The sequence below is a fragment of the Salmo trutta genome, chromosome 36, assembly GCF_901001165.1.
Source record: "Salmo trutta chromosome 36, fSalTru1.1, whole genome shotgun sequence".
Taxonomy (NCBI): domain Eukaryota; kingdom Metazoa; phylum Chordata; class Actinopteri; order Salmoniformes; family Salmonidae; genus Salmo; species Salmo trutta.
The window spans coordinates 15,634,579-15,659,129 of NC_042992.1; the positions used below are offsets into that span (position 1 = coordinate 15,634,579).

Here is a 24,551-nt window from a genome sequence, read left to right on the forward strand (position 1 = left end):
TACAGTCGTCAATAATATTTTTTGACAACTGATTCCACTTATTGTCGGATGTTGTGCTTGCCAGTATTTAGCACGGATGAACCGAAGCAAATGATTTCAGTTCTTTGGTGTTGCTTGAGAGAATTGTTGTGTATTCTTATACCAGTTTACAGCATGCTCTGAATGGAATGACAATCTTTATTTATATTTTACAAGAGGATCCTTCGTTCAGATGACCGCAACATCTGACTAAGTCATTATGGGCCAGAGTTAGTCATTCCAATGGTTCATGTTATTTATCGTCCTGTTTACTTCATCAAAGCTCGAAAGATCTTTTTTTGTAGGATTAAATATGTTGAAATTGCAGATTAGTTTTTTATTGCAACGTGCAGAATGGATTTTATCGTGATTATTCAGTATTTGAAGTTGTTAAAAATTGATTTGAATACAGGCACATAATTTTTTTAAATCAGTTCTCATGACAAGAATAATTTACCTACAGCTTTGCAGATTATATTCTCATCTGTGACTATCAACTGTGAAGTTATTTTTCATATTTCACATACTAACGATTTATATTGAAGTTTGTTCTCTCGTTTCAGACTTACAATTTACAGTGTCTCTGTATCACTTACAATTCTGTAACCTATGTTCTCGACAGCATTCCTTATATATTCACACTGGAAAATTAGATAATCAGCTTAATCTTTTGGCTTCTATCATTTCGTAAATAGTTTGATGTAGCTCTCTCTGTGAATGTCTGTTGGGGTAACCGCAGCCAGACCCACATCATATGTTAACATTATTATGCTGTTTCTTTGTCTTCACTCAGGAACCTGAGCTGCCAAAGGATCACGCTTCATAAGAACCTCTTTGTTTCCTATGTCCTCAACTCCGCCCTAACCCTCATCTACCTCATAGCAGTGGTCAACAACCCAGATGTAGTGGGAAGAAATCCAGTAAGTGTCACTTTACTTTACTCAATCCATATCACAGTCCAATACATCACAGAAATACATTTCACCTTTAAGAAGATCAATGGGAAGAGGAAATATAATGTACGACTCTGTGTTGCTCAGTGTTGCACTGCATGATCATTTCAAAATAATACTTGTTTGAATTCTTAAAAACGATGTAGCCCTCGAGCACTTTTTTATTTCATTCAAATGAGTTTACTCTATATCAAACAACTGCAGTGCAGCTGTTTTTTCCAAAAGCCTTCGTTAGAATATCATTTCTTCTTTTCAGCATATCTTTTTAATGTGTTTTGCCATTAACAGACAGCCCAGAGCTATACTTCTCATATCACTCAGACTTCTTTCATTTGTCAGACTTTTGAACGGTTGCCACTCGTTGAGTTTCAGTCAGACGATGAATTCTTTGTATCCTGAGGTCTCTTAAGGTGAAGATAGTAAATCTGCCTCTATGGAATGTGACATTATTGTATCTGGAATAATCATCCCTTTCTGATACTTTCAGTATTGTCTTTTAAGAGACATTTTCATTGTCCACCTGTCAATGGAAATGATTTGAATAAATCAGCTACTTATTATACAGTATTGTGACTCAGCAGACAGAGTTACAGTCGCAGGCTTCTGTTCCATAAAAATACAAACAACTAAAAAAATTAAAAACAAGTTTGAGAATTGTAGAGATGATCTTAATGTAGAAAAATAGCTAGAACATGGGCTTGTAGAGATGGATAGCCTATGAGTAGAGACGTTTGTTTTTTTCCCGGTTAGGTTAAATGGTTAGTAAAAAACTGCTGGCCCAATGTTCACAGTAAGGTCCTGTTATCATTCTCTCGATTGGAGCATCTCTTTAGAGATGTCCTTCAGTTTAGCCAGACACAGAAAATAACTGTCGTCTGGGTTTGATTTTCAGCGTCTCTTCTCACTATACCATCACGTTCTCACTGGAGAAACAGACTTCAAGCCTAATCCAACTGGCATATTCGCAGTGGAAGATTTATTCAGATATACCAGCTGACCCTGGTGATCCAACCGACAGGGAGGAAGGAACGACAGCTTTCAAAATGAATATGAATAGCTATGTTCTAGCAGCATTGGCTCAGAACCATCTTTCCCAATCTGTCTTAAATTTATTATAATCTGCTTGTTTTAAAAAGCGAGAGTACCAAATTGCAGTTTGTCTTTCACACCTCAGACAACATGGTCTTGATTTCCTGGGATGGGATGAAAAAAAAATCCCATCACAGTTGGTTGCACATACTACACGTCTTTAGTGGAACATGTTGAAATTCTAGAGCGGCAAATTTAGACTTGGTCGGTCTGTGTTCTGACTGCATGTTTGATTTAGGGATGTGGTGCTCTATTGGGAGAATAGACTCAGATCTCTCTGAACAAAAAGAACAAGGTCTCTTTCTCTCTGGCGGATCACAGCAGAGACTAGTAGTCTGCCAGTAGTGAAAGAGGAGTGGATCCCTAGTGCTCAGGTCAAGTAGGGCAAAGACTTGAGACACACTTTGGAATTGTCAGACATAAGTGCCTTAAACTCTGTTCCATAAAACATTGAGAACCATCCAGACTGTCCCATTACATTAAGCTGTGGTTATGAAGTGGTGAGACGTTTTTAATTTTTTATTTAACCTCTACAGGATTGGTGGGTTCCTCGCGGAATGGTTGAGCTAACGTAGGCTAATGTGTTTAGCATGAGGTTGTAAGTAACAAGAACATTTCCCAGGACATAGACATATCTGATATTGGCAGAAAGCTTAAATTATTTTTAATCTAACTGCACTGTCCAATTTACAGTAGCTATTACAGTGAAAGAATACCATGCTATTGTTTGAGGAGAGTGCACAGTTAGGAACTTGAAAATGTATTAATAAACCATTTAGGCATATTTGGGCAGTCTTGATACAAAATGTGGAACAGAAATGCAATGGTTCATTGGATCAGTCCAAAGCTTTGCACATACACTGCTGCCATCTTGTGGCCAAAATCTAAACTAGAATAATACATTATGGCCTTTTTCTTGCATTTCAAACATGACGGTACAAAAAAAATACACAAATACACATTTCCACAAACTTCAAAGTGTTTCCTTTCAAATGGTATCAAGAACATGCATATCCTTGCTTCAGGTCCAGAGCTACAGGCAGTTAGATCTGGGTATGTCATTTTAGGCAAAAATTGAAAAAAAGGGTCAGATCCTTAAGAGGTTTTTAACTAGGCAACTCAGTTAAGAACAAATTCTTATTTACAATGACGGCCAACCCTGGCCAAACCCTAACCCAGACGACCCTGGGACAATTGTACGCTGCTCTATGGGACTCCCAATCACGGTCAGTTGTGATACAGCCTGGAATCGAACCAGGGTCTATAGTGATGCCTCTAGCACTGAGATGCAGTGCCTTAGACCGTTGCGCCACTCGGGAGCTCCCATGAAGTGTTCTGATCACACCAATAGACCTAAGTAATGTCAACTGTCTTTCACCATACATGTAATGGCGCATCTGGACTCCATGTCAGGGCCAGGAGTCGTGAAGTGCAGGGAGTGAGGGATGAGGAGAAGGGGGAGAACAAGGAAGGGAGATGGAAGGAGGAGAAATAGGAGGAGGAAGAGGGGAGAGGAGGTGACATATGGCTAAGAGTTTGTGGGTGACTGACAGGTTTTGAAGGCTGCGTATGCTGCATACACGGACCTCAGGGACAGGAGACTAGCTAATACCAATGCCAGTATCTTCTAATTAGATCAGCACACTTGGAGACAGAGGGCTGAGAACCAGAATCTCTACATGGAAAAACTAGAGGATGAGCCTCAGTTAATATGTATTGGCCCGTCCCAAATGGAACAATATTCCCTATATAGTGCACCACTTTTGACCAAGTCCCATCTTAGAAGAAAAGGTGATATCAATAACCTAAAAGGGTCCTTTGGTTGTCCCCATAGGAGAACCCTTTGAAGAACCCTCGTTATTTGTAGGAAATAGGGAGCCATTTGGGACGCAACCCCATTAAAAAATAGGAAGGCTTTAAAAGACAGAAAGATACATATGATAGTATGGTGTTGACTGACAAGAATGTGGGGATATTATTGAACAGAATATAGGCTGCTTAACAGTCTATTTGTTCTGGCAAGTACAACTATCAGAAATGTGGAGTGAGGGATACGCTGTGGCTCGAGCAGTAGGGGTAAATGGATAAACATCCTCCTCTCTGAAAAAACATAATACCCCGCGAACGATTTTGTGTCAGGGCTGGTTGAGTGTTGGGCTTTGTGTTGTTGTTATTATTGTTTAATGTTGTTGTTATTGTCTCAGTGTGACTCTCTGTGATCCTAATCCCCTGCAGGTTGGCTGTAAGGTGTTGCACTTCTTCCACATGTACATGCTGGGCTGTAACTACTTCTGGATGCTGTGTGAGGGGATCTATCTGCACACGCTCATTGTGGTGGCTGTGTTCGCCGAGGAGCAGCACCTACACTGGTACTACCTCCTAGGCTGGGGTGAGTCTTACTACCTGCCTTAACCACAGATCTAGGATCAGTGGTTATAGCCAGCAATAAAAGTTCAACATTCAATTCCATAATCCAGAGTTGAATGGTCACAAAACCAAAAACTTTGAAATGTCCTTAAATCCGACATCCCAAAAACTTTGAAATGTCCTTAAATCCGACATCCCAAAAACTGTTAACTTCTTTCCACAAAAAGATAAATTATAATCCAATAAGAAGTGTAGGAAAGTCAATCAACAAAGGAAGAATAAATGATAAACCAAAGATTATCTACATATTGACAAGATGCTGGACTGACCGCTCATATGCTGTGTTCATAACCAATTGAGAAGGTGGTATTTACCACATACGACTGGGAATTACCTCCAACTGGTAATTACTAGTGGGAAACTTGTCTATCATCCCTGAGCTCCAACTTCTCACAGATGCTGACCTCTGACGTCACCTACTAAGGAAATTACCTTTATTACATTTTGCGGCAATTAAATGCAACACATGGTCCCGTGTGGCTCAGTTGGTAGAGCATAGTGTTTGCAACGCCAGGGTTGTGGGTTCGATTCCCACGGGGGACCAGTACGGAGAAGAAAATGTATGAAATGTATGCATTCACTACTGTAAGTCACTCTGGATAAGAGCGTCTGCTAAATGACTAAAATGTAAGTGTAAAAACAAAAATAACATTTTATAAAAGCAATCTTAATTAATATATTTTTTTAACACAAATGTGTTTACATGCATGATAGTTGTACTTTTAGTTTATGCTTGATGCAGCTTGTGGCCATTAGCCAATCAGCGTTTCTGAACCAGTTCAAAGCACGTGAATGCATCCAACTAGTATGTACGACTTCACAACTGGTAATTACCACCTTCCCACTTGGTTATGAATGCAGCATAACAATGGGAATAAATGTCCACAAAGGCGGAAGGCAAGCGAGAGGAGGCGGTATCAGGCTGGAACATTCTAGCTCATTAGAGGGCAAATACGCATGTGAACAGCAGCGACAACACCGATATAAAATAGTTTTTCTCAAAGTTGCCTGAATGCCATGTGCATCCATTTATTTACCTTCGTAACAACCTAAACATTACTAAGCTTATATTTCATAAAATAAGCCTCACATAGTAAATTAGAATTGTAATTATTTGTTGACCAAAGTCTTTTCTGCTTCTCGCTGTATTTTCACACGGACAGATTTTGGGGCGCATTTAGGCCTCTCAGATAGCCTCTTCCTCTCTGGATAAACTCACCATTCCTTGGTGATGATAGGAAGTCCTTATGTGAGAGTAGTCCAGTAATTCCCTTTCTCCGGGCAGATAACCCAAAGGAATAGGTTTCTACCACAGGCAGCCGGTTGCACCTTAATTGGGTTAATTGGCTTCCATGTGTTTGATACCATTCCATTCACTACATTCCAGCTTTATTATAAGCCGTCCTCCCCTCAGCAGCCTCCTGTGATTCCTACAGCACACACTATTTAAAATTGAATTCATTGTTTTTCAAACCACGGCCATTTCTCTCTCCTCTTTCTACTCACATGACCCCATACTTAAAGTGACCGTCCTCATTTTTAACCATTAAGAGAAATGTAATTTAATGATGCAGTCGTTTAGCCAGATGTAGGCTATTCACCTTTATGTTGACCTCACTAGAACGGAATCCATAACTTTGACAGTGCACCTTGCTCATCTTTTTATGGGTCATTTATTTTATTATCTCTGTACTCTATTCTGTTTTGTAATTATATTTAGATACCACAAACAACGATGTCTGAGTTAACACAATATGGTAACAAGTCTGTATAGCAGCTTGTATGTTACAGTGTGTTCTAAACGATAAGCTAATCCCCTCTTACCTAGCCTCGGAGGCCTCTGCTCTCTTTTATTATGATTCATAGCCTATCTTCATATTTCATCACCCTGTACTCACTGTAGACATAAAAGAACATGGTAAACAGCTCCCAACATATCGCTGAACCACACATGGATCAGCTTGTGTGTCACACAACAGGACGGGACACAGGATCAGAGACAACCCTGAGGTCACTGTTAACTGCGACACTCCCCGTGTGTCGAACGCGCCAAACCTTGCATCAGATTGACAGCTTTATTAGCTCTTCCTATTGGATAGCAGTTATTAATGTGCTGTCTGTTCTGATTAAAGGAGGAGTGTTATAGTATGAGCCCTGGCCATCCGATAAGTGGTACGATATAACTGTGAATGGTCGGCCATTATTAAAGATGCGGAGATATAACTTCGGGGCAGTAGCTACAGTATCTTTCACACAGCCACCCAAAGGGATGGAGGGATGGATGGAGAGAGGGATGGAGAGAGGGATGGAGAGAGGGATGGAGAGAGGGATTGGAGAGAGGGATAAGAGAGAGGGATAAGAGAGGGATAAGAGAGAGGGATGGAGAGAGGGATAAGAGAGAGGGATGGAGAGAGGGATGGAGAGAGGGATGGAGAGAGGGATAAGAGAGAGGGATGGAGAGAGGGATAAGAGAGAGGGATGGAGAGAGGGATAAGAGAGAGGGATGGAGAGAGGGATGGAGAGAGGGATGGAGAGAGGGATGGAGAGAGGGATAAGAGAGAGGGATGGAGAGAGGGATGGAGAGGGATTGGAGAGAGGGATGGAGAGAGGGATAAGAGAGAGGGATAAGAGAGAGGGATGGAGAGAGGGATAAGAGAGAGGGATAAGAGAGAGGGATAAGAGAGAGGGATGGAGAGAGGGATAAGAGAGAGGGATGGAGGACCTTGATAAAAGACTTCTAAACTGACCCGCTGCTCGGATTCATCTGTTTCATCTGTTTATGGCCCCAGCTAAAATGAGAACCCCAATAAATACTGGCATGGTTGTGTTGTTTTTAGGGAAAGGATTTCACCAGACTGGGTAAGTCGAGGAAATGGCCTCGTATGGGGTTGTTCTTGCTAAGCTTGTAGCAGACAACATGATGCTATAAGCTTGTTTTGAGTTTAGAAAGAGCTTCCACTGTCTGTTCTGTCAGGTATCTTCACTATAAATTGCATGATCAATACTTAACTGCCTTAAAGGGATAGTTTAAAGGGATATCCACTTACCTTGGCTGTGTTTATGCTCATTTTGTATTTTGAGTGAAAGGGAAAGGAAAGTTGTACAACTTAGTCAGTTGTACAACTTAATACCTTCAACTGAAATGTGTCTTCTGCATTTAACCCAAACCCTCTGAATCAGAGAGGTGCGGGGGTCAAACTTCCCTTACAGTAGATATACAAAAAGTGACTCTTATAACTGAGGAATTACACACAAATTACTGTAGTAAAAACATTATAGCTGTTTACTTTATAATAAACACAACATCATTAGTTCATGAATTGATGAATTAAACTTTTACAGATATCCTTACAGTGTTTGTCTTCTCGTTTCCAGGGTTTCCCTTAGTGCCTGCATCCATTCACGCTGTGGCGAGGAAGAAGTATTTTGATGACAAGTGAGTAATGGTCCTCTGAAGTAGTATTGTAAATAAGCTGAGCAGCTGTGTGGTGGGCTGCAGTAAACAGATCTTGAAGGAGAAGAAGAAGACTTCATTGTCTGTTTGTAGAGGGACTTGTTTAACGGCTAATGTTTCTCCTTCCTGTAGCTGCTGGATGAGTGTTGAGACCCACCTGCTCTACGTGGTCCACGGTCCCATCATGGCAGCGCTGCTCGTAAGTCACACCCTACTCAATTGAAATGCCTAAAGTGGACCATCAAGGCTACATCCTGTACAGCCTGGTCTCATAGACTAGACGTAACATAGCAAATGTAAATCCGGGACACTGAAGTTAGTATGATATGTTACATTTGGTATGGTTGCATAAGACAGAAAGTTACTTAATGCGAACGTCTAGGAACTCAAAAGGTTGCATGTACGACTCTCATCATGGATAACTTTAGCATTTTAGCTAATTAGCAACTTTGCAACTATAATAAACAAAAATCTAAATGCAACAATTTCAAAGATTTTATGGAGTTACAGTTCATATAAGGACATCAGTCAATTGAAATACATTCATTAGACCTTAATCTATGGATTTCACATGACTGGACAGGGGTGCAGCCATGGGTGGGCCTGGGAGGGCATAGGTCCACCCACCTGGCAGCCATTCCCATCCACTGGGGAGCCAGGCCCAGCCAATCAGAATTAGTTTTTCCCCACAAAAGGGCTTCATTACAGACATAAAGATTCCTCAGCATAAGGTGGGTTAAGATCACTTGGTTCGTCAACTGTATGCAAGGTCTAACCGAAATTTGACTTCCTTTTTATCCCAACCCCTCCACATACAGTACCAGTCACAAGTTTGGACACACGTACTCATTGAAGGGTTTTTCTTCATTTTGACTATTTTCTACATTGTAGAATAATAGTGAAGACATCAAAACTATGAAATAACACATATGGAATCATGTCGTAACCAAAAAAGTGTTAAACAAATCAAAATAAATGTTATATTTAGATTATTCAAAGTAGCCACCCTTTGCCTTGATGACAGCTTTGCACACTCTTGGCCTTCTATCAACCAGCTTCTTGAGGAATGCTTTTCCAACAGTCTTGAAGGAGTTCCCACATATGCAGAGCACTTGTTGGCTGCTTTTCCGTCACTCTGCGGTCCAACTCATCCCAAACCATCTCAATTGGGTTGAGGTCGGGTGATCAAATAGCCTTACACAGCCTGGAGGTGTGTTTTGGGTCATTGTCCTGTTGAAAAACAAATGATAGTCCCACTCAGTGCAAACCAGATGGGATGGCGTATCGCTGCAGAATGCTGTGGTAGCCATGCTGGTTAAGTGTGCCTTGAATTCTAAATAAATCACAGACAGTGTCACTAGCAAAGCACCCACTCCATCACACCTCCTCCTCCATGCTTCACGGTGGGAACAACACGTGCGGAAATAATCCGTTCACCTACTCTGCGTCTCACAAAGACACGGCGGTTGGAACCAAAACTCTCAAATTTGGACTAATCAGACCAAAGGACATATTTCCACCGGTCTAATGTCCATTGCTCGGGTTTCTTGGCCCAAGTCTCTTCTTCTTATTGGTGTCCTTTAGTAGAGGTTTCTTTGCAGCAATTCGATAATGAAGGCCTGATTCACACAGTCTCCCCTGAACAGTTGATGTTGAGATGTGTCTGTTACTTGAACTTTGTGAAGCATTTATTTTGGCTGTAATCTGAGCTGCAGTTAACTCTAATGTACTTATCCTCTGCAGCAGATGTAACTCTGGGTCTTCCTTTCCTGTGGCGGTCCTCATGAGAGCCAGTTTCATCATAGCTCTTGATGGTTTTTGCTACTGCACAATTCTTGACATTTTCCTGATTCACTGACCTTCGTGTCTTAAAGTAATACTGGACTGCCATTTCTCTTTGCTTATTTGAGCTGTTCATGCCAGAATATGGACTTGGTCTTTTATCAAATAGGGCTATCTTCTGTATACCATCCCTACCTTGTCACAACACAACTGATTGGCTCAAACGCATGAAGAAGGAAAGAAATTCCACAAATTATTTTTTAACAAGGCACACCTGTTAATTGAAATGCATTCCAGGTGACTACCTCATGAAGCTGGTTGAGAGAATGCCAAGCGTGTGCAAAGCTGTCATCAAGGCAAAGGGTGGCTACTTTGAAGAATTTCAAATATAAAATATATTTTGATTTGTTTAACACTTTTTTGGTTACTACATGATTTCATATGTGTTATTTCATAGTTTTGATGTCTTCACTATTATTCTACAATGTAGAAAATAGTAAAAATAAAGAAAAACCTTTCAATGGTACTGTATATATACAGGTTGGAGAGGTTGGAGCAGGGGGCTGCCACACTGGGCGCACTTGGAGCAGTTGTTGTGGCATGTTAAGTGCCTTTCTAAATGGCACAATGGCATGAAATGGCATCTAGGATTCTATACCAGCAACACTCCACTTCCCGCCAGATTTTTTACGTCAGACTCGGGATTCAGACTGGCAACTCTCACCTCTCCAACCGCTAGGCTACCTGCCACCCATATGGTTCATAGATTTTCTGCTAGATCAAAACTCAATAGGTTGCCGTTGTTGGACCTATAATCCTATATTGTTATACTGTTGAATGTGCAACACATCAATCAAAGCAAATGGTTTCTCATGCTGGTGTTGAGATTTCCATTGTTCAGACAAAATCATTATAATCAGATTAGGTTGCAGCTCTTTCAGACACTGCAACCATTTTCAGCTGTTTATAAAATCCTTTCTTTCTTTTCTTTCCCAGGTGAATCTGTTCTTCTTGCTAAACATCGTGAGGGTGCTGGTTACTAAGCTGAGGGACACCCACCGGGCAGAGTCTAACATGTACATGAAGGCAGTGAGAGCTACCCTGATCCTGGTCCCTCTCTTGGGCATCCAGTTTGTCATCTTCCCCTGGAGGCCAGAGAACCGCCTGGCGGGGGAGGTCTACGACTACATCATGCATATATTAATGCATTACCAGGTAATGACTACATCATGCATATATTACCAGGTAATGACTACATCATGCATATATTAATGCATTACCAGGTAATGACTACATCATGCATATATTACCAGGTAATGACTACATCATGCATATATTACCAGGTAATGACTACACCATGCATATATTACCAGGTAATGACTACATCATGCATATATTACCAGGTAAAGACTATATCATACCTTACCATTACTTACTGCTACTCGCTTTTTATTATCTCTCTGTCTATTATCTATCACCCCTACCTACAAGTACAAATTACCTTGACTAACCTGTACACCCGCACATTGACTCAGTACCTGTACCACCTGTATATAGCCTCGATATTGTTATTTTATTGTCTTACTTTTGACAATTCTTTTATTTAGTTTATTTGGTAAATCTTTTCTTAACTCTTTCTTGAAATTAACTGTTGGTTAAGGGCTTGTTAGTAGTCATTTCACGGTAAGGTTGTATTTGGCGCATGTGACAAATAAAGTTTGATTTGATTACCAGGCATGACTACATCATGTATATATTACCAGGTAATGACTACATGATGCATATATTAACACATTACCGGGTAATACTACTGATCGCTATGACTACATCATGCATATAAACTCAGCAAAAAAAGAAACAATCTTGACAGATCTTCATTGTAAAGGGTTTAAACACTGTTTCCCATGCTTGTTAAATGAACCATAAACAATGAATGAACATGCACCTGTGGAACGTTTGGTAAGACACTAACAGCTTACAGACGGTAGGCAATTAAGGTCACAGTTATGAAAACTTAGGACACTGAAGAGGCCTTTCTACTGACTCTGAAAAACACAGAAAGAAAGATGCCCAGGGTCTCTGTTCATCTGCGTGAACGTGCCTTAGGCATGCTGCAAGGAGGCATGAGGACTACAGATGTGTCCAGGGCAATAAATTGCAATATCCGTACTGTGAGACGCCTAAGACAGCGCTACAGGGAGACAGGATGGACAACTGATCGTCCTCACAGTGGCAGACCATGTGTAACAACACCTGCACAGGATCGGTACATCCGAACATCACACCTGCGGGACAGGTACAGGATGGCAACAACAACTGCCCAAGTTACACCAGGAACACACAATCCCTCCATCAGTGCTCAGACTAACCGCAATAGGCTGAGAGAGGCTGGACTGAGGGCTTGTAGGCCTGTTGTAAGGCTAGTCCTCACCACACATCACTGGCAACAACGTCGCCTGTGGGCACAAACCCACCGTTGCTGGACCAGACAGAACTGGCAAAAAGTGCTCTTCACTGGCGAGTCGCGGTTTTGTCTCACCGGGGGTGATGGTCGGATTCGCATTTATCGTCGAAGGAATGAGCGTTACAACGAGGCTTGTACTCTGGAGCGGGATCGATTTGGAGGTGGAGGGTCCGTTATGGTCTGGGGCGGTGTGTCACAACATCATCGGACTGAGCTTGTTGTCATTGTAGGCAATCTCAACACTGTGCGTTACAGGGAAGACATCCTCCTCCCTCATGTGGTACCCTTCCTGCAGGCTCATCCTGACATGACCCTCCAGCATGACAATGCCACCAGCCATACTGCTCGTTCTGTGCGTGATTTCCTGAAAGACAGGAATGTCATTGTTCTGCCATGGCCAGCGAAGAGCCCGGATCTCAATCCCATTGAGCACGTCTGGGACCTGTTGGACCGGAGGGTGAGGGCTAGGGCCATTCCCCCCAGAAATGTCAGGGAACTTGCAGGTGCCTTGGTGGAAGAGTGGGGTAACATCTCACAGCAAGAACTGGCAAATCACAGCCAGAAGAGGACTGGCCACCCCTCATAGCCTGGTTCCTCTCCAGGTTTGTTCCTAGGTTTTGGCCTTTCAAGGGAGGTTTTCCTAGCCACTGTGCTTCTACACCTGCATTGCTTGATGTTTGGGGTTTTAGGCTGGGTTTCTGTACAGTACTTTGAGATGTCAGCTGATGTAAGAAGGGCTTTATAAATACATTTGATTTGATTTGATTTTGGTGCAGTCCATAAGGAGGAGATGCACTGCAGTACTTAATGCAGCTGGTGGCCACACCAGATACTGACTGTTACTTTTGATTTTGACCCCCCCCTTTGTTCATGGACACATTATTCCATTTCTGTTAGTCACATGTATGTGGAACTTGTTCAGTTTATGTCTCAGTTGTTGAATCTTATGTTCATACAAATATTTCCAAATATTAAGTTTGCTGAAAATAAACACAGTTGACAGTGAGAGGACGTTTCTTTTTTTGCTGAGTTTATTACCAGGTGTGACTACATCATGCATATATTACCAGGTAATGACTACATCATGCATATATTAACACATTACCAGGTAATGCTACTGATCGCTATGACTACATCATGCATATATTAATGCATTACCAGGTAAATTATGCAACTGATGGTATGCCAGCAGCACAGTCCTTGCCAAAGCTCTGAGCTGACAAACAGTATGTTAATATTAGCGAGAGTAACTGATGTTTGTTTTGCTTTTCCTCCAGGGGTTACTAGTGGCAACGATATTTTGCTTTTTCAATGGCGAGGTAAGCATTACTTTTCAGTAAAACTCAAGCGATATTTTTCATCACTTCCCATTCAGTTCGACTCTTAGATAATTTGTTTCTCGAGGTACAGTTGACAGTAACAATTTACACTTGAACCTCTGAAGAACCCTTACCCTTTGGTAAAGTACAGTTTTGATTGGCCATGTTGAGGGGAAGACAAGTCAGATACCATTGAAACAGCTCATCACTGCCTGGTGGCGTTTCCAGGTCAACAGGTGGCCATCATGTGCACCTGATAACACATTGATGAGTGGCCCGTGGTTATAGAGTTGCCCCTAATGAGTGGGAGGGAGCGTCTCTGCTGCTGACTCCTGTACAGCAGCAAGGACAACAGCAGTAAGGCCATCTCAGATGAAGAGGAAAGAAGACAGACACTTGAACCTCTCTGGGGCGAATCACCCTGCCTGTCTGTCTGTCTGCCTGTCAGCCTGTCTGCCGCCCACTTAGCTCAGCCTGCAGCTGTTTGCTGTCTAGATTCACCAGTGGGCTCCCCCACCCAGTTAGTTAATGTCATACGTTGATAGAATGCATTGGATAGTTCAGGGGTTGCATACTGCTTGGCCAAAGAGGGACTGACTGAGCATTTTCTTCGCTTGAGAAACTAGAAAACAAAAACAATACGCAGACCAAGAAAAACGGAGACCTTATTTGAATACTCAGCATGAGGTGGTATCTGGCACTGACAAAACCACAGCGAATTAACACAGCGTTCGTTCATTATCAGGCGCAATGTTAAGTTATGTTTTATACATTGGAAATGATTTCTGGGCTGGGAAAACGGGTCAATCGTTAGCTCCTGCATGAGCAACCAGACCTCATCAGCGTCACTCCATCGGCTCCCGTAAACAAGTTCGACATGTCCAAAGAACAGATTCAGTTTCGGGGGATAAAAGACACATTGACACAAAGTAATTGTTTTTTCGGTAGAGGAATGTTTGTTTGCTTTGCCGCATAATAGTTTGTACTGTCTCTGAGACATTCGTTTTTGGGGCTGAGTTCATTGCCCGATTTGATTCTGTGGCCAAACTGCATAGACCTAGGCTATGTTCCAAATGACACCCTATTCCCTATATTACCTATGGGCCCTGGTAGTGCACTACAGTATATATGGGAATAGGGTGCCATTTGAGACTCAGTCCAAACTACACAGACTGTTGAATAGCTCTTTGTCAAGTTCAGCCAATGGGGGAAAAAGTTGTACTTATTTTTATGTTTTCTAGGATGTGTCTGAAATGGCACCCTATTCCCTATATAGTGCACTACTTTGGAACAGAGTACAATTAGTTGATACAAAGGAAAGAGAAACCCTGTGCACAGCAGTGCATCTAGGTCCAGCTGCTGGTTTTGGCAGGAACAACGAGTATTACAAAACAAGAGTAAAAACAGCATACTGAAGAAAGACATGCGATTGGTGGCCTTTTTATTGTTTTTGAATGCTAGTTGTTGATATGCTCTGCATCATTAGATCATGGGAGAGTGCAGTGTGTCCTGTCCTCATTTTCCCTCAGTAATTAGTGTGGCGTTGTTCAGGAATTAGACATTCCTTGTTCTGGGTCAGCCCGTTCTTTTGAGTTAACTATTGGCTCTATTCATTCCGTATCACGGACGTTCAGCGTTACAGCGTGATTGATATTGAAAGACAATGTTCCCTCGTTAGCTGTGATTGCATTCACTATAAACGTCAGCTCAATCGGAAATTACCTTTACATCTTTTATGGCACATTCTGTAACTTCAGCGATACAGATTATAATAATAATTATTTATTATTTTTGAATAGGGCCCTATCACTGCTTTGATTTACATTTTTAGACTGCACACTTTTCATGCAGTATAACTGTCACGGCCGTCGTAGTGAGTAGACCAAAATGCAGCGGGTATGTGAATGCTCATGATAACTTTTATTGAACACTTAACGAAAAAACAAGAAAACGAACGACAGCTAAACAGTTTTGGAGGCTAAAATACAGCAGTGCTAAAACAACTTCCCACAAAAGACAGGTGAAAAAAGGGCTACCTAAGTATGACTCCCAATCAGCAACAATGATGTACAGCTGTTCCTGATTGAGAGCCATACCAGGCCAACAGAAAGAAATACACAACATAGAACAATACCCAAAAACCCCCGACAACACAAAACAAACACACCCCTGCCACGCCCTGACCAAACTACAATAACAAATAACTCCTTATACTGGTCAGGACGTGACAATAACATTATCACACAAGATAACGCTCCTTAATCAGATTGGTGCAGTGCTCAAGAATTTGATACTCTCATAATGTAAAATGTACAAACAAAAAGCAGATAAACTAGCCTAAATGGACACTTGTGTTCACATGTGTCTCTTTTCAAAAGTGCCTAACTATTGTTTAAATGCCTCAAGCTACTCAACCTGCACTAAACTCAGTGAGGAAGGAAGGTATTATCCTTCAAGTAATGACAGGAAATGGGAGCCTAGATTGTGATTGAATTCAGTTCTTGCCAAATTCATATCTACAAACTTCCATTAACATGTATCAAATCAATCCACATTTCCTCAGCTGTCACATTCCTCAGCTTGTCTATACACTTTTGTTATATTTGTGAAATACATATTGTTATGTTTGGTAGCACTTATTTATTTTTCCTTTGCCTCCAACTCCTTTCCATACGTGGAACGGATGTGGGTGGGGCTAGGTCTACATAGAGGTGCTGTTTTAGAAAATTCACAAAAGCTCTGACGAAGGCCGTGAGGCCGATACGTAAGCTTATTAAATATCTGTGATACTATCAAGAACAGTGTGCGGTTTCCTTTTTTCCTTCATCCTGTTTCAACTGTTGCCATGCACCTGCAACAAGATTGCTCAGATGTGCGAGTGCCTTTTTGAATTTTCTCAGCTGTCACATTAAATTGAGTTAATGATCATGCATATTGATGAAAGTGTAACCTAATACTTACACACTCACATGAACACACACATAAAAAACAAACAAATATACTATGGAACGACGTTTGGGTCTTTGCGTGTCAAAAAAGATACACATCAAATAAAACTATTTGACGTGTCAAATATGAATGTTGACCAATCAGGACCTGAATATGACTGCACGTCACATAATAATTTAATGCGTTCATATGTCACAACGATTCATCGATGCGTATGCTATGATGCTGGTAAAGTTGTCTCGTGCACCTACAGTGCTGGTCATAAACAAAGCTAGTTAGCTGATGGATGCAAACAATGCTCTTCCCCAAACATAGCAAAACGACATCATCTGTTTCAGTAGCTATACTTATTTCACTGTACAGCCTTACCTATGGATTGTGGATCAATGACATGGGGCATCAGTCTACTCAGTGACACACAGACAACATTAGCGTTGTGTATAATTGTATTGTGTATAATTTGTCATTTGTTGTACCCCCTAGCATATGTTGTCATTGTCTATATTGGTAATTATTCTTTTTTTTTTTATAAATAAAAATATATATATATTGTGACGACCCTGGGTTTATAAGCGCGGAAATCGACTCTGCCGCTCGAGCATGCTTTTGCGACACAGTCGATAGCGCGCCGGACCTCGGGCATGAAGGTCGAGGGTTCGAGGCCTGCTCCCTGCTGTTTCATTACATTGGTGTCATTGGTGTGTAGCGACTCGCTGTCACGTTCTGACCAGTAAAGGGATTATTTGTTATTGTAGTTTGGTCAGGACGTGGCAGGGGGGTATTTGTTTTATGTGGTTCGGGGTTTGTTAGTAATTGTGTTTATGTAGAGGGGTGTTTGGTTAGAGTATTCTGGGGTTTTTGGGTTATGTTCTTTGTTTCGTATTTCTATGTTCTGTCTATGTTGTGTATTTCTTTGTTGGCCTGGTATGGTTCTCAATCAGGAACAGCAGTACATCGTTGTTGCTGATTGATAGTCATACTTAGGTAGCCCTGTTTTCACTTGTCCCTTTGTGGGAAGTTGTGGTTGCATAGCTGTGTGTTTAGCCTGCAATCCTGGGCGTTCAAATGTTTTCTTGTTTTGTTTGTTACGTGTTCAATAAAGTCACTATGAGCACTCAACCTGCTGCGCCTTGGTCCACTACGTACGACGACCGTTACACCTGCACAGACAGCTGTGGGTTATTTGTTAGGCTATTAGTGGGTTGTGTTGTACTTACCAGTGTTCGCGGGGTCATGCCAATCAACCTGCGATCTGCCAATCACGGGAATGCCTGGAATGTTCTGATACCGGGCAGCCTGGTGGTTGGCGGAGTGGCGTGGAGGGGGTTTGGACAGGGGGATGGAGCATTGGAAGTTAAGACCGGGTTTAGCCATTGTTCTCTCTCTTACGTCTGGGCTTCACAAGAGAAGGTCACGGTTGGTTTGTAGGGTACCTTTCATTTATTTGGCGTGGGCTACGGCCAAACAATAGCCTGTGTTAAGTTGGGTTAATAAACCGTCAATTCGTTAACTCCATCCTCTGTCTGGACAATTGTTCCTTTATGATCTAGTCAGGTTATTACAATGTATAAATATATATTTTTTTAAGTTAGCTCTTATTGCGGGTCTCTGAAACAACTGAATTGAAACACATTTATTGTCAACCTACTATGTTTATTGAACATTATTTGTTTTGGAGTCTGATAAGTCTGAGGAGGGCGTTGGGAAAAAATATATTGGGTATTGAGTAGATTGATACCCACATTTCATTGATCCCCAAGCCTAATCCTTATTGTGGCTAGCTTCACAACACATAACCCGGTCCGCTCGAGCCTCACTAGTCCGATGAAGCTAGCTGGCTGCTTATAACGTTAGCTTTGGGCAACAGGGTTAAGTAGTTGGCTAGCTATTTATTTCCATGAACTGAAGTTCAATTACAATAGGCAAACAACAAGTGGCAACCTAGCTAATACTTACTCACAAGGATTCCTACATCATTGCTAAGCATAATGAAAATGACTGCAGTTTCTACTGGTCATTGTTTTCAGGCTGGTAGTATTGGTGCTACCTAGGTACGAAGCTAAAGCTAGCTAGCTACCCCAGAAGTAGCGGTCGAACAAATAATGCCTTATTACCAACGCAGTATTGTGAACAAATCAAATTGTATTGGTCACATACACATGGTTAGCAGATGTTAATGCGAGTGTAGCGAAACACATCGCTCGTGGCCGGTATGTGCTTTGCAGACTTTTGTACAGCTTTGACAGTGCTACTGATAGTACTTGTGGCGCTTGGTTTGCACGTGCAAATACAGCACACACAACATTCTACAATAGAATAGTGTTATTTGACGTGCAACTTTTATGACACGCAAAGACCCAACGGTGTTCCATAATATATATTTTTTTCTTCGTAATTACTGATCAATTAATTTATACACTTATAAATAGTAGGTTTTGTTATCCTTTTTAACAAACTTTTTTTTATTTTTGTACTTATGTTCAGTCTTGTGAAAAAGTAAGTACTCCCCCTGGAAAGTAAGGTAACCTATTTTAACAAATGACACTGAAAGATTATACTTTGCAATCATTCATGAAAAAAAATCTACAGAAATGCAATTCCATAGTGCAGAAAAAAGAAGTACACTCTAGCTTCAATAGCTTGTGTTGCCCCCTTTGGCTGAAATAACATAATGTAGCCGTTTCTTGTAACTGTCTATCAGACTCTTACATCGACTGGGAGGAATTGTTGCCCAATCTTCATTACAGTACTACTTCAATTGTGTCATGTTCGAGAGCTTTCTTGCATGCACGGCCCACTTCAAGTCCCCCCACAGCATTTCGATAGGATCTGGGCTTTGACTCCATAACCCTCCATTTCTTATTTTTCAGCCATTCTGTTGTAGATTTGCTTTTGTGTTTTGGATCTTTGTCCTGTTGCAAGATCCATGTTCAGTTCAGCTTCAGCTTTTTGGCAGATGGCCTCACATTCTCCTCAATAATTATCTGGTACATTATAGAATTTTGGTGCACCTGATTCCAGTTTTAGCCATTTTATGTGATGGTAAAGGTAGGGGTGTACTAACTTTTTCTGCATAAAGAAAATGCATTTTTGTTTATTTAATTTCATAGCATTTTCCCAATTTTTTGTGGGGGGGGGGGGTTTGTTATACTGGGTTACCTTTATCAATGAATGTGGTGGGAATTTATCTCATATCCATGTGTAGTATTACTTTCCAGGGGATGTACTTACTTTTTCACACGACTGTATATAGATTTGTGGTTTTCATATCAGCCCTTGGGTTTCCAACCACACCTGCACATTGTTCTATGCACCTGTCCCTGCCTAATGAGTCTATCACCCCCTGTATGTCTGTAAAACCCTGATGAAGGCAACAGCTGAAATGCATTGATTTAATTCATAAAGAAGCTTTTATGAAATGTACTTCCATTGTCCTCCAAGAGTAGCTAAATATGGTTGTACCCTCTCTCTCTCTCTCTATGAGTGTGTGTGTGTGTGTTTATGCGTTTGCATGTTTACTCACCCATTAGAGAATACAGTTTATAATCTGAATGTCCCTTTTTCTCAGGTGCAGGCGGCTCTGAAGCGACAATGGATTCAGTACAAGGCCCAGTGGGGTCAGAGACGGAGGGACCACTGCTCCATGCGCTCTACCTCCTACACCGCCACGTCAATCACTGAGGTGCCCGCCTTCATGTACCACCACGACTGCAACAGCGAACACTTAAACGGCAGACACACCTCTGAGGACTCTGAGCTGGTGGCTCTTAAGACAGGAGAGACGTACGCCTGACAAGCGGGAGGCAGTCTGAGTGTGGGAGGAGAGAAGAGTTAGTAGAGGAACCAAGATGGAGACGTTTCTCTGATGTCCCGCCGCAGTTCCACATTTCATAGATAGAACGGGTGGGTTCAGCCCCAGACTGTGAAGGAGAAGACAGTGTGTGTCTGGACAGTGATATCTCTCCCATGAGTTGGCCAATGATGGCTGATGCTTCATTTACATGACATTGCTGCTGCTATGGCTGCTTATTAAAAACACTAAGATATACAGTATATGAAACGGGAGCCGCCTTTAAAATGTGGCGCGTCCTAAAGCTGCTATCTGTGGGACTCTTAACACATCATGGGAATGTTAAGGATGATGATGATGATGATGATGATTATAATGATGATGATAATGGTGATGATGAAACTGTATTGTTGCTTTGCCTATACCAAAGGGTGTGTGGGGTGGGCTGAAGAGATCCCCTGAAGGTCACATACTGACGGACAGCACAGTGCATGTGTGTGTGTGTCCATGGCGACACAAGAGGTCAATGGTTTAAAAGGCTCCCTGTGCCTAAGTTCTGGAATCCTGTAAATAATGGTTCACCACTTTCACTTTAAAAGTGTCAAAGTGTGTTTTAGAGGATTTTATTTTTCTGACTAAATGTTTTTTTTCTTGCCAACGACTTGCTCTTTAAATACTTTCTGTCTGTTTTGTGAAGCTATCGAGCTCCTCCAGACTGCTTACAGCTGCTGACTGTGCCTGCGGTGTGTTTCTGTCACAAGGTCTGTATTTAAAGAGTGCAGAAGATACAGAACGCCTTGATATGGGCTCAAGAGAGAAAGAGTCAAAAGGATTGGTGAACTTAGAATAAAAATAAAGACAGACTGAATCGCATAGGTGACGTGTTTAGCAGACACGTTTTGGAGTACCACCTGGCTCTTGAGAATATTTTCAGTGAAATAGTCTGTATTTTGTTTGACGTGTCCATTTGCCAAAAGGTCTAATGTGAAGCTTCTAGGATTCCACAATAAGCGTTATTTTATGTTTTGTGCTTAATGAAAGCCATTCCAATATGGTGAAACGATTTTCTCTATGTCATATCAGTTATGAATAGAGAGGAAGGAGAAAAGAAAAAACAGTATGTTTACCTGCAAAAATAATCATAAACAAAAACAATATACCATTTTTAAAAGAAAAGTCTTGACAATCTAGGCCTATGGAAGATGTTTCGAGGTAAAACCTTCGTATCTCCAGGCAATTATCTATATCGAAAACATAATTACCTTGAAATAGCATCCTTCTAGTGTACAGAATCTGTCAAATGTGAAGAAAATCATTTTAATTGAGGGCTATTTGAACTATTTTTTTGTCATTTCTCTTGTGTTAATACTACAGTGTATTTTCATTCACTGTTTATTTTCATACACCCATATTATGCCCTTAGATTATCATGCTCTAAGATCCTAAATGAAAGTCTATGAGGCATTTCAGCCAGGGGTCAATTCAATCCGTAGTGCAGAATATCTGAATTGAGTGTAGTGTGGAATCCCTTGTTCTTAGCCAATCTGCTAGCCCAGGCTAATTTCTAGGCGTGGGATTTTGCTTTTATGTCACAAAGGCTGTCCTAGGGAGTCAGGAATGGAAACAGAATTTCAAGAGATATCTTAAGTGAGGTTATAATTCCTATTTACCTTCTGTTTCTCAGAAATCCTAATCTCCACCTATTCTCAAATGTATTCCTTTGTAGGTTGCGCAACCATAACAGATTCCTAAATTAGACACATGGAAAACCAATCTAAACCATTGAAATACTGTTTTGTATTGAGTTAAGATGTGAGTGTTCGTGTGTGTGCGAGCGTGTGTGTGTTCATGTTTATCAGTGTGTAAAATGGAGCTAGTGATGCATGAGCCTTGGGGCCTTCTGATGTTTAAATTATTCCCATCTTCACATTAACAGTGTTTAAAGATAGACATCTGCTATGATTTATCTCCAAGGGACTTTCAGAAACTAAGAACAGCTCTGATCTGGATATAGTGGACACTTAGGAAAAAAGAGTTCCATAAGGGTTCTTCTGCTGTCCCCATAGAACCCTTTTTGGTTCCATGTAGAACCCTCAGTGGAATTTCTTTCCAACAGGTTCTCTTATGGGGACAGCCAAAGAACCCTTTTAGGTTCTAGATAGCACATTTATTCCTAAGAGTATAGCACTATGCTAGATAGATACCAAGACTTTAGTAGGGTACTGAGGACAGCCGAGGGGACTCATTTATAACGTTTTTTACCTATATTTAATCCTAAATTGTGCATACAGCGAAATCCACAGCAACAATGTGATTTATACATCTCAAATAATTTATACATGAGGCCTCAGGTGCCCAGACCCATAGCAGACTAGTCTGGATTTGAATGCCGAAGACGCATCTTCCTTTGGGGACAATCAAGCTTATCTTACCTTAGACCCTGTCACACTTATTGTGCTAATCTAATTTATTTTACAGCTTCAATTCCTATTAGGCCAAGATCAAATAAATCTTTACACTCATGCCAATGTTTATACTGAATCCAATGTCTTTGCTGTTGCTGGGCCATCATGACTGGGACAGAGACAATCAGTTTGAAATGGGAGAAGGCCATTAGATGAGGTCTCAATAGGCTCTATTCAATCTGGATTGAGGAAGTTCAGCGTTACAGAGCGATTGAAATGTAAAGGAAATGTTTCCTCAATCGGAAATGACCTTTACATTTCTAGCGCGCATTCTGTAACGCTTCAGCGATCCAGATTAAATCGAGCCCTAAGAGCTCATTCTGTCTGTTTGATATCAGAGAAGGTGTTAACCACTGTGAAGTCTTATTTGATTTAGAAAGGTTTTGATCCATCCATATTTTAAGGTTGATTAGTTCTGGATATGAACACAATGTTAAGGTTGTTTTTTTTCTTCATTTGGAGGAAGATGAATATTTCTGTATATTTAGTATGTTCATGGCTATGTTGTCCAGTGCCCATGTCAACATGATCGCAAAGTTTGTGTGTGTAATAGATGTGAAATGTTTTGACCACTGTTTTTGGTTCTTTTGTTTGGCTTGTGTTTGGCTCTCGACCTCTAAGCTCTTTGTGTGGTGTTACTTCAAAGAAGAGAAAAACTGTGTTTTTTTAATGCACAAATCGACCAGCTTTTTGTTTGAATGCTATTGCAATCAGAAATATATTGGAAAAGATTCTCTGTTATTTATTTATTTCCTGCATGCCTTATTGTGTGTGTGTGTGTGTTTTTATGAAAAGGAGCAGAAAAATATGGTTTTAAAAGTTAAAAAATACCTCATCACCAATGTACCTCTCAGCAGACAACAACCAATCCTCACTGTATTATTTGTCTATAAAAATGTCCCCACAAAATTATTTAGGTGTACTTTGATATCTAGTGTCCTTTATGGAAAATACACATTTCAAGGTTCAGAAGATTTGCGTGGTAAGTATGTGAGGGGAAATTATGTATAGTGTTTGACTTCATTTAAATTCCTGCTCTCTCATTCATCAACCGTCGTACAGTAATGCTTTTGACACCCATTATACAACACAAAGTCTCAAATGGCATTCTATTCCCGACATAGTGCACTACTTTTGACGAGGGCCAAAAGAGCTCTGGTCAAAGTAGTGCACTATGGAAGGAATAGGGGCCATTTGAGACGCAGCCAAAGTCTGGGCCCATCAGAGCTCAGTTGTCCTCTGAAAAGGACAGTTCTTCTCATCAGTAGACTCTGGTAAAGGCTGTTAACATACTAAAAGGGAAAGCTTTTGCTTATCTAAGAGCCCCCACAACTATAGGGTGTCTATAACAAGAAGTACAATTTCAAGGCCTGTTGGTTCCTAAGCACAGCTAAAAGGGAAAAAGCATTCCGCCCCCATATTCATGACATTGTGTGTTTGTAAACCCATAATAAGTAAGTGGCAATGAAGTTGGATTTGTAAAGCCATTTCAATAATATTATTCTAATTGCTGTTTTACAATACTTACAGGCAAACCCCAACCCATTAAAAAGGAATCATTCAATTATAGTGTTCAACTTGAAACTGGTGGTGAATTCACCATGCCTGTAAAGTTTCATGAAAATAATCTGAATCTGAATCTTAGCATTCAAACTAAGAGTAGACCTACAGTACCAGTCAAAAGTTTGGACACACCTACTCATTCAAGGGTTTTTCATTATTTGACTATTTTCTACATGGTAAAATAATAGTGAAGACATCAAAACTATGAAATAACACATATGGAATCATGTTGTAACCAAAAAAAGTGTTAAACAAATCAAAATACATTATAGATTTTA

General features: G+C 40.9%; 1 protein-coding gene across 2 annotated transcripts in view; it reads left to right on the forward strand.

The window, feature by feature from the left end:
* The window catches only part of LOC115175528 (calcitonin gene-related peptide type 1 receptor), a 121,195-nt gene extending 97,751 nt beyond the window's left edge, over positions 1-23,444 (forward strand). For both annotated transcript variants that reach the window (XM_029734817.1, XM_029734818.1), the window contains exons 10-16: positions 812-938; positions 4,296-4,449; positions 7,863-7,923; positions 8,074-8,140; positions 10,720-10,938; positions 13,465-13,506; positions 20,024-23,444. In XM_029734817.1, the coding sequence (XP_029590677.1) occupies positions 812-938; positions 4,296-4,449; positions 7,863-7,923; positions 8,074-8,140; positions 10,720-10,938; positions 13,465-13,506; positions 20,024-20,248 (895 nt within the window). In that variant the 3' untranslated portion in view covers positions 20,249-23,444. The remainder of the gene's footprint in view (positions 1-811; positions 939-4,295; positions 4,450-7,862; positions 7,924-8,073; positions 8,141-10,719; positions 10,939-13,464; positions 13,507-20,023) is intronic.
* The last annotated feature ends 1,107 nt before the right edge of the window (positions 23,445-24,551 follow it).